This window comes from Megalobrama amblycephala, linkage group LG10 (assembly GCF_018812025.1).
Source record: "Megalobrama amblycephala isolate DHTTF-2021 linkage group LG10, ASM1881202v1, whole genome shotgun sequence".
Classification (NCBI taxonomy): Eukaryota; Metazoa; Chordata; class Actinopteri; order Cypriniformes; family Xenocyprididae; genus Megalobrama; species Megalobrama amblycephala.
In genome coordinates, this window is record NC_063053.1 from 7261905 (window position 1) to 7278765 (window position 16861).

The 16861-nt window shown below is 39.1% G+C and overlaps 1 protein-coding gene across 2 annotated transcripts in view; it reads left to right on the forward strand.

Annotated features, from left to right (window-relative positions):
- The window catches only part of lzts2a (leucine zipper, putative tumor suppressor 2a), a 79836-nt gene extending 63752 nt beyond the window's left edge, over positions 1-16084 (forward strand). For both annotated transcript variants that reach the window (XM_048204234.1, XM_048204233.1), the window contains 4 exons: positions 11685-12218; positions 14101-14673; positions 14777-15046; positions 15126-16084. In XM_048204234.1, the coding sequence (XP_048060191.1) occupies positions 11712-12218; positions 14101-14673; positions 14777-15046; positions 15126-15905 (2130 nt within the window). In that variant the 5' untranslated portion in view covers positions 11685-11711 and the 3' untranslated portion in view covers positions 15906-16084. The remainder of the gene's footprint in view (positions 1-11684; positions 12219-14100; positions 14674-14776; positions 15047-15125) is intronic.
- The last annotated feature ends 777 nt before the right edge of the window (positions 16085-16861 follow it).

The following is a 16861-nucleotide window of genomic DNA, read 5'->3' on the forward strand; positions in this document are numbered from 1 at the left end:
TGATTTTCTTTTCTTTTGTTCTATGATTAACATTAATGACACAGACCGCAGCAGGTTTATTAGGCTGCTGTCACTTTAAGACTTGATGGCATTTTTTTTTTTTGCATTTTGCATTTTGCATTTTGCATTTTGGCATTATTTTGTTTTGTTTTTTTTTCCATTCAAGCATGAAAGAGAACTCAATGTGGTACTGGCACACTGTCTGAAGCGGTTTTCTGCGCAAGCATTTAGAGTGAGTGAACACTTGGGGTATTCGATTCCAGGTTTTTCCGAGTCGACTCTGACTCCAGACTCCCACAGTAGGGGTCAAAGGAATCAATGATACAACCCCATTTACTTTACTTCAAAATTAACTTTTTCCCCTGACACAAAGCCTTAAACTCCTCTTATTTAAACAACACACTTTTGGCCTGACTGTCCAAATTATTTCAATTTAGCGATGACCTTGAAATGAAGAGTAGCTATCAACATTGTTACCTGGTTGTTGCCACTACCTAATTTTACAGAGGTAAATCTCACGAGGAACAGCCGTGGTCGAATATTATGTCAGGATTAAATAAACAAGAAGGAAGGTAATGTATTCTTTAATGAATTCATCACTTCATTTTGTTCACTCTTTACTGATATAGTGAATTAAACTGCCATGATCTATATAGGAAATTCAGAGAATGAGTGAACAAGTGAGTGATATCGGACACAGCAACAGAGTAGGGCTGCATGATTTATCGCGATAAAATCGCACGCGATGTGGCAAAGGCTGCGATTATTTAATGCGTGGCTTGTCAGAGCTTTACGGCTCTGTGATCAGTAGTAAATGCTTCTCCATCTGAAAGCCAGAGGGCGATCTTGTGCAGAAAATCAAAATATGCCCTGCAGCAGAAGAAGATAACATGCGCTGTAGCTGAATAAACAGAAGATTGAAATGCTTTGATTGATTAAACATTACTAATAAACACACGACTGCCTTATTCTGTGTAAGAAGCCACATCATCTCACAGAAGGATGCTCAACTGTCTTTATGAAGTGAGTTTGGAGTAAAAACATGTTATTAAATGTCTTTTGTTAAACAAGATGTTAATAAATGCTTCTTGTGTCTGAAAGGATGTTTGACGCGTGATGCTTTTTCAAATGTACGTTATAAGCGACTCAAACTCGCAGTGCTTTCAGATGGATTAGCATTTAGAGCCATACTTCATTGACAAGCTGCGCAAAAAAAATAATCGCAGCCTTTGCGATTTCATAATCGCACTAAGAATTGCATTTAAGCGATAATCGCGTTCAAGTTCAATGTTATTTTTCATATCGTGCGATATATCGTGCAGCCCTACAGCAGAGTCAACAATGAGGTTCGTTTCCTGTGCTGGAGTCAACACCAACTCTAGGACTATTGGGAGTTGAAAAATCTAGTGAACACACAGAGCTGCTTCATACAGCACGCCAGTACCAAATTGAGTTCTCTTTTGCGTCTTAAGGCCATGACACACCAAGCCGACATCAGACAACTAGCAGTGACGAAAGCCGATTGTGTTGTCACCTCACGTTGGCTTTGTCTGGGCCAAAAAGCTGCACCTGAACACACCACAAAGACTACAGCTGACTGCCAACTAGCATGTGTTTTCTGTGCCTGCATGTAAGGAAATAACAGTCTATATTAGCAGGTATCAATAGTCTATTTTCGTCATACAAAAACGGAAACCAAAACAAGGACTGCAGATATATATAATACCTAAACATAGCTGCGTTTGCTTACCATTTTGAAAGTCAATCATGTTCATCAGTTTCTTCATTCCTGGCATCTCATTTTGTTATGAAAACATTTGTGTATTGGAAAGCTCAAGAAGCATGACGAAAAATCAGAACAGCCTTAAAAGGGGCCATTCACACAGAACACGTTTTTCCATTCCACTTCGCTACTTTGCCATTATTTTTCTATGTAAACATGCGCTAGACAGATGTGTTTGACCGTTGCACTCACGCCTTGTGTCTTTTTTCGGTGTTAAACTGGAAAAAAAGCGTTAATTTTGACAGCCCTAGTTCATTTAGCTATTTGTCATTTTCGCATCTGTTCCCTACAGCTGAAAATGTAAAAGAGATCTGTCGCAAACTCTTCAGTGGGGTTGTGGATGTTAAAAGTATGGATCCACACTTAAAAAATACACCGTAAAAGAAATGCCATCCAGGGTCCTTTGACATACTGTTTCATTTTTATTATTCTTTGGGACACACTAATCCTAATCCAGAAAACTGTATACGATGAATAGTATGGAAATTTAGATTTAGCACTAGTAACACTATACTAGCATAAAGGGCAATGAAATTTATGATGATTTATAAACTTCTGAATTCCTATAATCTTCAGCTCAATAGATAAAAACTTAACACTGTACGTCAAAAATGCTAAATTTCACCCTTTTAATCATTTGTAGTTGTAGTGGCATTCAGTACTAAACTAATTGGTAACACTTTATTTTACAGTGCTGTAGTTACATGTTACTTCATGTACTTTCTATAGTAATATCAGTAAATTATGCATAATTACAAGTAACTAACCCTAAACCAAACCTTAACCCTATCTGTAACTCTATAGTAAGTACATGTAGTTAATTAATAGTACTCAGTACTTATTTGAGTAATTATAATGTAACTATGGCACTGTAAAATAAAGTGTAACCTTTCATTGTGCTGTTTGGCTTTCTGTAGTAACTGTAAATTGCTAATTTCCCTCATTCTAAATAACAAAGACTATGTTAATTACGTTTAATTACTGCTACAATTACTCTCCATGGCATATATAAATAATTCATGAGCACACGCACACCTTGTAATTGCAGCAACCTAATTAGAGCTGTTTTGTGTTTTTCAAAGTAGGTCCTTCAGATCACTAACAGTATGTTTAGTTTTCTCATGCGGTCATGTGACATGATCTTTTTTCGGTGTGTTTGTGAATGTAACTGCGTGTGTTTTTGTATCATTGTGTATGTTATCTGATGGAGGGGACAATAACAGTGCAGCTGGCAGGAAGTCTCGGAGCGGGGCCGCAGGTTGCAGAGCGGCCGTTCAGAGCTCTCTTGGGGGGTTTGGACGTGTGACTGAAGCAGGACACTGATTCATATCTATAACTCACACTGATATACTTGTAACACATGTTGAAATGTGGGATAAATGCAAGAGATCTTCCTTCACGTTCACATTCCCTCTTAGCATATCCTGCAGAGACATTGTGCGAAGTTACCAGGTTTACAGGCAACATTATTCAACGAATGTCTTAGATAAGTTGCAATAAGTTACATTCCATTTAGGAATGAAAATGAGTGACTCCAAGGAGAGTAGGAAGAAGAGTGATTAAACGAAACTAAAGGAATGGATAGAGTGTCTAATGAGAAAGACTAGAAGGTCATCAGGGCATAGAGATACTTTAAGAATGTAAACAAACACAGCTGACCGCTTCAGTCCTCACATGCTTCTCCTCCGCCGGAAGCTTCATAATCGTTAAACACAGTATCATGAGTTTCACTGATCACTTTATCATTATCACTTGAGTGCACTGAGAGTGCACTATTCAGCTCTCACTTTTCCCTGTTAAGTGCACAAAGAGTCATTCTTGTGGATTAATTGTCTGCTTTTCACGGGCCACATTTATCCGAGCATGTACTTTTGTCCTCTCTATTTTTGGGGAACATGCACACTGTGTTAATGAGGATGTGTGGTTGCATTTGCAACAGTCAGATGAGGTAGTAGATGAGGTCAGCATTTCCTTTGTGCTGCCTCCACTTCTCTCTAGTTTCCTGTGTTTCTGTGGATCTTTGTGTGCCTGCGAGGGTTGTGTGATGTAATGCAAGTTTATTGTCTGGGGTATTTTGAAATTTGTCTTGTTTTGACAGATTTGAGTGACCTAAAATCTTAAATTAGTTGATTTATTTGACATCTTATGGTCAGTGTTGGAGAAAGTTACTTTTAAATGTAATGCATTGAGTAACTCCCTAAAAAATAACTAATTGCATTACCTAGTTACTTTTTATGGAAAGTTACATTACTTTTGCGTTACTTTTTCTCACCTGGGCTTGCTTGTTTTTTTATATAACAACAAAAAAGTTCTATTTTTGGCAAATGTAAGGCCCTTTCACACCAAAAGTGAAATGAATAAGCTGAAGGTAATGCTGTTTCACACCTGTACAGTAGAGGGCGCAGCTCAAACAAACCTTTCAGCCGTGCTGCCATTCATTGAAGAAGAATACACTGCAAAAACTGCTTTTCTTACTTTTTGTCTTCTTTCCAGTCCAAATATCTAAAAATTCTTAAATCAAGAAGCATTTATTAGACAAGTAAAATTATTGTCTCAGAAAACAAAAGTCAAAATTAAGTGAGTAAAAACAAGCAAAATAATCTGCCAATGGGTTAAGCAAAATAATCTTGTTTTTGGTTTGAAAATCAAAGTAACTTGCGTTACTTAATTGAAAAAGTAACTTCTATATTTTGTTGTAAATTGAAAAGTAATGCATTACTTTAGTTACTTGAAAAAAAGTAATCTGATTACTTAACTCAAGTTACATGTAATGCGTTACTCCCAACACTCCTTATGGTGAAGTGAGGAAGATACTATAATGAGGAATGCACAGTTAAGGGAAAAAGCTTGCCTTTATCAGAACAAAGGCTTTGTTGTTGCATGCCACAATGTCATGTCTAACTTCTCCATGGGAAGAGGCTTTGATCGGGATCATCACACACATCAAATATCCTGCCTCTGCAACTGCACTTGAACCAAACAGAGACCAAATGTGATTAAGGGTTTAGGGATTTCTGCCTGGAGATTTGGAGCTCTGCTGGGTCCCAGGCTCCCATGCTGGCATTCCATCCTATTCTGCTCCAGACTCCACAGAGGAGCTCCGTGATTCCCGGGGGATTCACACCTCGCCGCTAATCCTTTCCGGCGGCAGTGGCGCTATTAAGACTTATCATAACGAGATTTCAGCCACCAGCCACCTCGCTGTGGAATTTGATTAGAAACACCTGCAGCAGAGAGATGCACTGTTCTCTCAGTCAAGACTGCCGAGATCAAAGACTGACTGCTGGTGTTTGTCGATTTAACCATCAGTTAGTGCAGGACAGTAAAGCGTGACATATGTAAAATGAGTAATACAGAGACTAGGGTCTGCAAGGGTCTGTGGGAAGGTTTGCAAGTAATGGGGGGGATAAAAAGTGCAAAAACATATAATTAATATATTATACATTTTAAAAAATGTAAACAATAATTAGAACTAACTAAAATAAGTTTGAAACTAAAACTAAAATAAAAATCAATCAAAATGACAAAAGCACAATAGTACTTTTTTATCTAATGTAATAGTATATAAGTCATGCTCAAATAATACTGTCTGCATGGTGTCTGTTTAAAAAAAATACAAAACACATAATATAATAAAAATATTTTAAATTATTTACAGAATTTGAGAATTCGTCATGCTTGCTTTCTGAAGATTGGTCTGAAATCATGATATTAATCAAAATTATTTAATTCTATTGACAGCCAGTTTTATGCTTCTTAATAGTACTTTGGATTATTTCTTCCCACAATTACTGTCAACTAAATAGAAACTAAATATTTTCCAGTTAATATTCTACACACACATTTTTTTCACAGTATAAATTTTGTATAGCTTCCTACATATATTTTAGAAAATTAGTAAATTAGTAAATTATATTTGTCATTTAAATGCAAAACAAAATATCAAACAATGGTAGTGGCAGCACTATCACGCTCTGAAATCGAATTGTTTCACAAAAAGATGTTTAACCCTCTGGTGCACAAAAAAATGTACTTTTTTTTTTTTGGTTGTTTTTTACTTCATCGGAATTTTTTACTTCATCGGAATGGTATGAAACTTGGTAAAGGTTTTGGCACTTGCTATGTGAACACACACACACACAAAATTATAGACATGATTCGAAAAGGTTAAATGGTCCTGAAAAAAATAGCCACACTTGTGCTCCTCGTGGTCAAAAATGGCCGCATTGAAAATGAATGGGAGACGAATGTCATCTAGTGGAAACTTTAGGTACTGCGCCCAAACAAAATCTTACTGAAAGCAAATTTTTTGAGATATCAAGCTAAAATTTGGAACACAACTTGTTTAGGTTTATGTCTTTGATTTTCTTGCAGTTTTAGAGTGAAACATGTTTTTGAAAAAATATATATATTTCACATAATAATTTAAAATAGTATTTTTGTGCATTTTTCATAACAATAAATGTAAAATTCTATAACTTAAGTTAACTTTTTTAAAACTTTTTTCACTTCAGCAATAATTTGCTGAATTGTTGTCTTTTAAAAGAGATTTAATGTTTAAGAAATTAAGTCTGTGCTCTGAAGCATTCAAAATTTAAGTTGGAAATTTGCTCAAAAAGTGAATAAATGGGTTATAAGTGTAAGTATAATTTAGTACCATAAAATCCGATAAAAACACAAAATATTAAATAAAAAACATTATCAAACTAAAATATAGTACATTCATTTAACTGAAATAATAATAAAAAAAAAAAATCGGTCATTTTTGATTGACACATGTAGAGCACCAGAGGGTTTTAAGTTTCAAATGATCAAATAATATATATAATAGGGCCTAACATTGTACATAACATTTCAGGGTATTAAGATCTATTCACCTCTAAAACACAACAAAACAAAACCAAAGTGAATACTTTTGAGATCAGAGGAGCAGAGGAGTGAGATCTGGAGGTCATTTCAGCAGAGGACGGGTCTCTGACCAGCAGGATTGAAGTTCACAGGGTTGAACAGGGCAGGGTTGAACAGGGTCTGTGGAGGTCTTCTCATTATATTATCACAGCTATGGGAGAACATTCAGGGTTATGATAGGGTTAGTTCATTTGTATGAGGTGCAGAATGCACTGAGGCGCTGTGAGTGGTTTGGTTTGAGAGGCCATGCAGTTCATTTTAGGGTAACAGTTGGAATCTGGTTGGGAATGGTGTAGGTTGGGTTTAACAAAGGGTGAGGACTGGCTTTGAGGAGGGGGTGGAATTAGTTGAAGCGAGTTCAGAAAGAGTGAAGTGATCCACGATGATCCCAGCATGATTTGACATTGTCTTTTTCTGGTCTTGGACTTTCTCCAGAATCTGATTAGGGGCAAATCGTTTTCCCCTCACATGTGACAGATTTATTTTTGTGTGAACAGCTAAAAACACAGACTGAATTCAGACATTTCCAACTTTGAAAATGGAAATGGATATGTATCTTTATTTTATTTATTTATTTGCAGTGTTTCTTCAGTTTGAGTCAGGTTAAAATTTAGGCAGTTTTATGTCCATCTAACATATTGACAATTGACATATAGTAATTACAGTTTAACTGAGCCTGAATGTCTTTACACACTTCATGATGCACATTGTCCTGTATTTTTAAAATTGTATTATTATTATTATTATTATTATTTTGTTGTAGTTAATGTTTGTTTGCATTTAAGGACTGATTGTTGTGCACTGCAGCAGAGCCACACAGCAGTTAGCTGGACTGGCTGCGGGAACATACTTCATAAGAAGCGCTGAAGCAGAAATACCTGATAGCCACGTTAGTGGAACCATGTGCGTAAGCACTCGCAGAGAACCGCCCTGGAAACTGTTACTCTCAGCGAGTCACGCTATCCCTCTTTCTCCTCTCTCTCAAACTTTCTGTTTCATCTCCTTCACAGCACTGTTTCATCCAAGTATTCTGCTATTAATATCCACATTCTCAGCTGTGACAGAAAGAGTCCCAGTGCCATGTCAATATGCACCTGGATTTATTTAGAGGAGACATAGAGGAATAGAGCAGAATCTCCCCTCCAACCAAACCTCGTGACAATAGGTGTTTTATCATCTAGAGCCATGTGTACTCCAAGGGGGTCCATGTTGAATATACAGTATGTAACAGAGAATAAAAAAGTCTTACTTTTTAGATCAATTTAAAATTATTAGCACATTTTTTCTTCACAACTTAATAAATGATCTGTTGGAAATTTTGTATGCTTGCACTACTTGTACTTGCATTATTTGCTTTTGCTTGTATTGTTTCCATTAAAGGTCCCGTTCTTCGTGATCCCATGTTTCAAACTTTAGTTAGTGTGTAATGTTGTTGTTAGAGTATAAATAAAATCTGTAAAATTTTAAAGCTCAAAGTTTAATGCCAAGCGAGATATTTTATTTAACAGAAGTCGCCTACATCGAACGGCCAGTTTGGACTACATCCCTCTACTTCCTTCTTTAATGACGTCACTAAAACAGTTTTTTGACTAACCTCCGCCCACAGGAATACACAAGAGTTGCGTTTGTAGAGTGTGTTTGTCGCCATGTCGTCGAAACGCTGTTATTTTCATCCCGCAGTCCAATCACCGGGTCTGATTCCGGCTCAAATTGATAGGGTAAAATTAAAGACATGTTTACAATAACACTGAGCGCATGCATCTCCACGTTATGGTAAGAGGCGTGACCTTTCCGGGCAAGGTTCGCTAAGCTGCTGTCGAATCACAACACAGGAACCGCTGGCACAATCAGAACTCGTTACGTATTTCTGAAGGAGGGACTTCATAGAACAAGGAAGTCATCAGCCCGTTTTTATGACAGTGGAAACAGCGGTATACAGATAAGTAAATATGTGAAAAATACTGTTTTTTTACACGCGAAACATGAACACGTTATATTGCACACTATAAACACAATCAAAGCTTCAAAAAACCACGAAAAACGGGACCTTTAATAAATCAGGTTGGTTAAGAACGTATGTCAAATTTTTGGGCATACTTGGCTGAATTTACTGATGTTTTGCTTTATAAGTCTAACATTATATTATATTGTTTCTTTTATAATATATTATATCTTATTGTATATTTTTTTCTGGGACAATTACTACAGGAAAAGCAGCTAACAAGTGTCTAGCAAACAAGTGAATCCCAAGCTGTACCATATGAAGTTGGTTGAGTGAATATATAAAGAGTGAATAAAGGGTGTTGATTTTTGAAGAAGCTCAAATTTAAGATTTAAGGGCCATCCCACAGACCGAAGGATGACCATGAATGGACCGACCAAGGGGGGCCCAACTTCCTCTAACCTGACCCATGCTTGGGACGGCCCTAGGATACCCATACTTCAATTTTGATGATTATTGTCCTAAAATGTGGAAACATTTGACTGGTAGTTAATATAAGAGGAAGGTAATGCATTTAGACCATCAGGTATTCACTCAAAAATGAAATCTTCCTGACAGAGGGAAACGTGTCTATGCCCAAGGACATTGTGACGGACGGGACGGGAAGGTTGGGACAACAGAAACGCTGTCCTCCTGTGCTGAAGTCTGCTACTTTGACTTCATCAGACTTCAAACCTCAGCTAAAATGGCATGTGGGGGGGCTGCATGTGGATAAGTGAACAGAACAGGGAATGTCTTATGAGAAGTTTGAGTCAGACTGGCGCTGGCTTTCTCTTTGCCTGTCCCTGTGGTAGAAAGGTCATTGGGATGCCAGTGCAGTCGAGGCGGTCTGATTCCTCCTGCATGTGGTTCTTTGAAGTGCATTGGGAGTGTTTTCTGAAGTGCACTGGGGGTGTGTGTAATTGATTGGACTGGCAGGCTTTTTGCAGATTATTCCACATGGTGAGATTGCTCTTAGCACACAGCAGCTGGCATATAATATATATATATATATATATATATATATATATATATATATATATATTCTCCTCAATGCCCATCCACAAATTCAATCCTGACACACTGATTCACAGACACATAACCAATCGCTGCTAATGCTTGCTTATCTGTATTTAATTGACCACCACTATTGTGCCCATTTTTTCCATTATGATTATTATATTTTTTTATTTATTATTTTTTGAATACTACACAGAAAATGTGGACATATATCTATCTCAAGATGCAGATCGCTTTATCTTAAGATGAGCATGAGCATTACACATTGTAACCCAATTCATTTTCTATGTGGGGGTCAAAAAAGACCCCCAAAAAGTGACTTTTTTCCACACTAAAGGGTTGAAAATTCCTTCATTAATTACTCACCCTCATGTCGTTCCACACCTGTAAGACCTTCGTTCATCTTCAGAACACAAATTAATATATTTTTGTTAAAATCCGATGGCTCAGTGAGGCCTCCATTACCAGCAAGATAATTAACACTTTCATTGCCCAGAAAGCTACTAAAGACACATTTAAAACAGATCATGTGACTACAGTGGTTCAACCTTAATGTTATGAAGTGACAAGAGTAATTTTTGTGTGCCAAAAACACAAAATAACGACTTTATTCAACAATATCTAGTGATGGGCGATCTCAAAACACTGCTTCATGAAGCTTCGAAGCTTTACGAATCTTTTGTTTCAAATCCGTGGTTCGGAGCGTGTATCAAACTGCCAAAGTCTTACAGGTGTGGAACAACATGAGAGTGAGTAATTAATGACAGAATTTTCATTTTTGTGTGAACTAACCCTTTCACATACAACCATATCATTCCAGTTTAGTTTTTAGTGTGTAGATACAGTAAGTCTGAGAAAAGTCATCAAGATGATGCCATTTAGATGAAGGAAACGTTTTTTTTTTTAAGCAAACATCATTTTGTGGTCGCGAATGACCCCAAACAGCGCACAAGAGTTAAAGTGTACTATATAGATAGCCTCAAAGCTAACAGACATGGACACAAAAGTTGCATTTTGACCCCAGATTGCTGTAATAACTCAAGGCACTTAATCTTAACAACCTGTAATAAGACCATGATCTCATTCTGTGGTAACATTGTGTGAAAGTTACACACTCTCAGGAAAAAGGTACCAAAGCTGGGGTAGTACCCTTTCAAAAGGTAGTAATATGTACCTTTAACTCTTTACCCAGCAGTTTGTTTTTGTGTTCTTTTGCCAGCATTTTTGAACATTTTCACGAAACCTTCATGGCCCCCAGAATATTTTGTTGTATGAATGTCTAAACATGCAACATATCAAAAGAAGGAACAGAACCTCTGCTTTTAAACAACAGCAACAAAAAACATTTTATTCTAGGTTCATACATTCTCTTTTTTTTTTAACAATTGAAGGTGGGCTAGTTTCATTAAAAAAAAGCAAAAAAAAGACTATGTCCGGATCACATTCAGAATGATGATCAAAACACAGATGGAGTAGATCACTTCTATCAACACCCCCAAAGCTTACAGAGTCCTATACCACTTCCTGGGTCGACATTTCATTTGGTAACGTTAGGTTTATATGCTGTTTAATGTTTGATGATCTCGTTATTTTACATGTGCATAAGCAATGCTTTTATTGCTTGTTTCCGCTTCTTTTTCGCCTGTGTTTTGAACCGTACTCTTTGATCCGATTCTCTTTCAGAAGATCCGTAATAGCGCATTTTATAGAATAACAGTGAAAACATGGATTGTTGGAAACTTAAGTCAATGACAGCGAAGCGTTGTGTGTAAACCCCCCTGACAGATTTTGTACCTTGTTTTCTGAAAGTGCAAGGAGAAATTTCACCACTTTTACTTGTGGTGACATCTAAAGGTTTTTGATTCTTTTGTGTTAAAAATCAGAAAACTCTTTATCAGACCTTTAGTTTGATCTATTTTACAGGTTACACAACAATCCGCCCGTTTAGACAATAATAATTTTTTCCTTGTCTTCCTTCTTTTCTCTCCACAGAGTGTGTATCCTGGGCGTGTGTTCGCCATGGCTCTAGTTCAGGCGCTGCCTGTGCCCACTGATCACCCAAAGCCCAGTGCTGACGTCCAGCAGTGCTGCTCAGTGTCTCACTCCCCCTCCGTAGCTGTGGCAGGCACCATGGGTTCCGTCAGCAGCCTGATCTCTGGACGTACCTACCAGGAGCGCCACTGCCGAGCCGCCAGCGACTTTGGTGCCAAGTATCGCAAACCCACACCAGCCATGAGCTGTTTCAGACAGCAAGAGGGCACATTGCGCAGCGCCAGCTCACAGGAGCAGCTTCTCGCCAGCCAGCCTCCTCTACCCGCCAAGAACAAGTCCTCTGCCCTCATCTCTGCTGGCAATGGCAACTATGGCTATATGAGTGACGAGCCAGTGGGCGACTGGAATGATAATCACGTGACCACGTGCAGCCCATCCAGTGATACTGAAGAGCCTCCTGATAACAGAGGCATGAATGGTAATATTGGTGGCCCTCCGCCCAAACTCGTCCCAGTGTCAGGCAGACTGGAAAAGGTGAGTCTGGAGGTGCCTGGGAGGTAAACATTTAAAAAAAAATACTATAAATAGTAGTGAGACAATTTTCTAAAATATTTATAATAAATGTAAATGTGTGCAGAACACTGCTCCAGACCTGCTTAAAATGCCTTGATCGAAATCCAGATATTACTTCCTCAAACGTCTACGTCACAATGTGAAATATTAGCATAATGTCTATCCAAAAGCATATGTAAATAGAGAAGACGAGGCTTCAGTGAATTGTAGTGTTGTCGTCATGTCACGGAAACGCTGTGTGTTTGGATGCGAATGCAAAACCACTTTGTTTGGCCTTCCAAAAACAGATGAAATTAGGAATTAGAGGTTAAGATTTATTAATAAAGCTGTTCTTGAGCAGTACAACCCAAAAGTTTGCTTGTGCACACCACATTTTACAGAGGACAGCTTCCTGAACCTGGGAGAGTACGACGCTAGCAATATACGAAGACTACTTACCACTGAGAAACGTTCTGCTCAAGTCGTGCTTGCAAAGTTGGTTCCAATCTATCGGCTTGATTATCCGCATTTTCAGAATCTGACTCCGGCACAAACTGATGCGGTAAAACCGACGACGTAATTAACAGTGTTTACAATTGCTTAAAGCCTTGGAAGGCGAAGCTCGCAATTATGATAATGGGCCTTACTTTTCCAACACACGCTGGGTACCATATAGGTGCCCATTAAAAGTGCATTAATGTAAATACAACAGTTTTTGAAACATTTTTTCCTTCAAAACACTGTCCATTTAATTTTCGAGGTCTCATTCGTTTAAGAAGAAATGAAAGAATGGTGGTTTTGCTGATGCTCATTACACACAGTGGGTAGTACATCTAATTGGCTATTCATTTCTATTGATCGAGGAGAGCCTTTAATCAGTGCAATACATCAATATGCCATCACTCACTCTACACATTTAATCAATGACAACTCAGTTACACTAATAGATGTTGGTGGCTTCACGCTTTAGCTATTTATTGTGCAGATACCATTCAAAAGTTTAAACAAATGAATAATTATTATAACAAAGACATTAAATTGATCAAAAGTGACAGTAAAGACATTTCTAATGTTACAAAAGAATTCTGTTCTTTTGAACTTTCTATTCATCAAAGAATTCTAAAAAGAATTTATCACTGTTTCCACAAACATTTCAAGCACCACAATTGCTTTCAACATTGATAATAATAATATGTTTCTTGAGAACCAAATCAGCTTATTAGAATTATTTCTGAAGCATCATGTGACACTGAAGAAGAGAGAGTAATGGCTGCTGAAAATTCAGTTTTGCTATCACAGTAATAAATTAAATTATACACTGTCCAGCCAGAAAAAAAAGTTTGGATTTTAATTCTGATACCAAAAATTGATGCGCCTCTGGATGGAAATAACATCACAACATTTATTTCCATCGATTTTTGGTCAAGTATAGGTCAAGTATATCTTATATTGACAATGCAAGAGGTGAGGACTCTGTGAAGTCTCCTCCAGCACATCCCAAAGACTTTCAATGAAATTAAGGTCAGGACTTAGAGGTGCCAGTTCTTGTGTGAAAGTGATTCTTCATATTTCCTCCCAAACATTCTTTCACAATTTGAACCTGATGAATCTTGGCATTGTCATCCTGGAATATTGCCATGATGTGCGTTCCTACATGGCTGTTTAAGAAATTAAAAGCTACACACTCCATCTTTTAGGGTTAAAAGAACCGTTGACAAATATAAAACATGCTAGAAACATAATAATCACTGTAATATTGATCCATCCATTGACTATTAAAATCCAAACAGCGACTCAAATAAATAAATGGTCAAGTAAATGGTTTTAATTAGTAGTTACATTAACCATTTACTTTTGATTACAGAGTATGGAGAAGATACTGATCCGTCCCACTGCCTTTAAGCCTGTCATGCCCAAGAATCGCAACTCTGTGCAGTACCTGTCTCCACGGTCAGGGGGCAGTCTGTCTGAAAGCCAGGGCAGCCTCAACCTCTTACTTCCTGGCAATGGAGCGGGGTTGGGCTGTCAGGAAAAGCGCAACTCTTACAGTGGGGGACGCAACGCACGGAGTAGCCAGTCCTGCACCATGTCTGACTCAGGCCGTAACTCCCTCTCTAGCCTACCCACTTACAGCAGCACAGGGTACAGCCTGGCACAGAGTGAAGTACCCACTGGGCACATGGAAACCACACGCTCCGGTGGTGGCCACGGACACTCTAACTCCGACAGCGGTCGGTCATCATCCAGTAAGAGTACTGGGTCTTTAAGTGGGCGTGGCCAGCCCCTCTCAGACAACGGATCGTGTGGCCGCTCCCCGGCTCCAGGAGAAGGTTATGAAGGCGTAATTCGGGAACTTGAGGAGAAGCTGAGGGAAAGAGACCTGGAGCTGCAGCAACTTAGGGACAACCTGGATGAGAACGAGGCAGCCATCTGTCAGGTGAAAATCGCTGATTTCTACCAGTTTATTAGTGTCATTTGACAGGGAATTGTTAGATACAGTGGATACAACGTAAGTCAAATCATGTGTTTTCTCCATGCAGGTGTATGAGGAGAAACAGAAGCGCTGTGAGCAAGAGTTGGAGGACCTTCGGCAGAGCTGTGCATCGAAGATGAAGCAGGTGCAGCTGAAGGCACAACGGGCGCAACAGGTTCTCCAGTTGCAGGTGTTTCAGCTGCAGCAGGAGAAGAAGAAATTACAGGAGGACTTCTCCCAACTGCTACAAGAACGGGAGGCATTGGAGAAGAGATGTGCTTCTTTTGAGAGGGAGCAGACTCAACTAGGTCCTCGTTTAGAAGAGACAAAGTGGGAGGTGAGACCATTTTAGCTATGTGGAACTAGCAATGAGTAAATACTACATTCAGTGATATTTGAATGTTTCTGTCTCGCAGGTGTGTCAGAAGTCAGGTGAGATCTCTCTCCTGAAGCAGCAGCTGAAGGACTTACAGTCAGATCTTGGTCAGAAGGCCAGCGAGATTGTTGCTTTGAAGGCGCAGTTGAGAGAGGCTCGTTCTGAGCTTCAAGCTAGCCAGACTCGCTCGCAGGAAGCCCATGCCACAGCTCGCACTCGCACACTCGAACTGGAAGTTTGCGAGAATGAGCTGCAGCGCCGTAAGAGCGAAGCGGAGCTCCTGCGGGAGAAGGTGGGCCGTTTAGAGGAAGAGTCCATCCGTCTTAAAGAGGCTTTGGCAGTGCCCACATCCCAAGCTTTACCTTCTAAAGGCCAATGCATGAGCTTGCCCCTACCCCAAAGTCGTGGGGGGATCACTCACGGGATCAGCCCCGCTTTCCGGGACAACAACAGCGAAGAGCAGCTTCTAGTATACGAGAGTGATGAGGCGAAGGTGCAGCGCCAGAGCGTAGACGTGCTTCATGGTCTTCGTCAGCAGGTGGACCGACTGCGGGCAGAGCTGATGTATGAGAGGAGGCGAAGCGAGGACCAGCTGGAGGGCTTTGACGAGGAACGCAGGGTGTGGCAAGAGGAGAAAGACAAGGTGATCCGTTACCAGAAGCAGCTTCAGCAGAACTACATCCAGATGTACCGCAGAAACCGTGACCTGGAGCGTGTGATGAGGGAACTTAGTCTGGAGCTGGAGAACAGGGACATGGAAGAGTTTGACATGCGTAGCAACGAAATCCATTTCGAGGAGATCACTGCCACTGAAATCTAACCTACATCTTACTCTGCCCTCCCAAAATACATCTCCACTGTGCTTGTGTGAGGAGCACCAGTTATTCTGCCCTGTCATTTGGCATGCTTCTCAACACTATTTCAAAGACTTGTTTTCAAGGCAAGTTATTGTTGTGATGTCCACAGAGGCCAATAAAACATGGAATGTTTGTATTTAGACATCTTTATGATCACTTCCTGCCTCGGAAACTTGTGAGGGACTTCAGATGAATGTAAAACGACTGTGAACAGCAGTTAATTGGTGCCAATGATGATGGGAAGGATGTCCTCAAAAGATGGTGCTTTGTTGCTGACAAACCCTTATCATAGAACTAAGGCTGCCATTCAGTTCAGTTAATTAAACAAGAAAGAAACGTAAATTCATCAATAAGGAATTTATCAGATAGGAAGTTCACAAAAGACGTGTTTTTATACGAAATGTAGTTGAACTACTTTGAACTACAAGATGTTGAAATAAACAGCAAGATGAGACGTAACGGCCAAAGACGTTTAGTGTAGAGAGAACACTAGAATGCGTCCTTTGTGAACTACCTTGGACAGACTGACAAACCCAATTGCTAAACAGGTTGTTGTGAAACGTAGACCAATAATGGGCTTATGTTCAATTATATGAAAAAAAACAATCAAACAGTGTATGAAACTGTCTATTCAATACTTGCTACAATAATGTAACATTTCATTTGGAATTTTTTTCTCAGCAAACATTGATGTATGCAGTTATTTGCTATTAAAGCAACTCTCTAAATGGTGTTAAAGTAACACTGAAGCAGAGTTAGTTAATGAGATAATTAAGCGATTAAGTGATGATTGAACTACAACTGACTTCAGCCACAGTCTTAGATGAAATCACCTGAAGATAAAAGACATTATATCTCAGCAGAGGAGGATCTTCAGTTATTTTGCTTGTTAACAGCAGGTGTTCATCACTAATGCTCA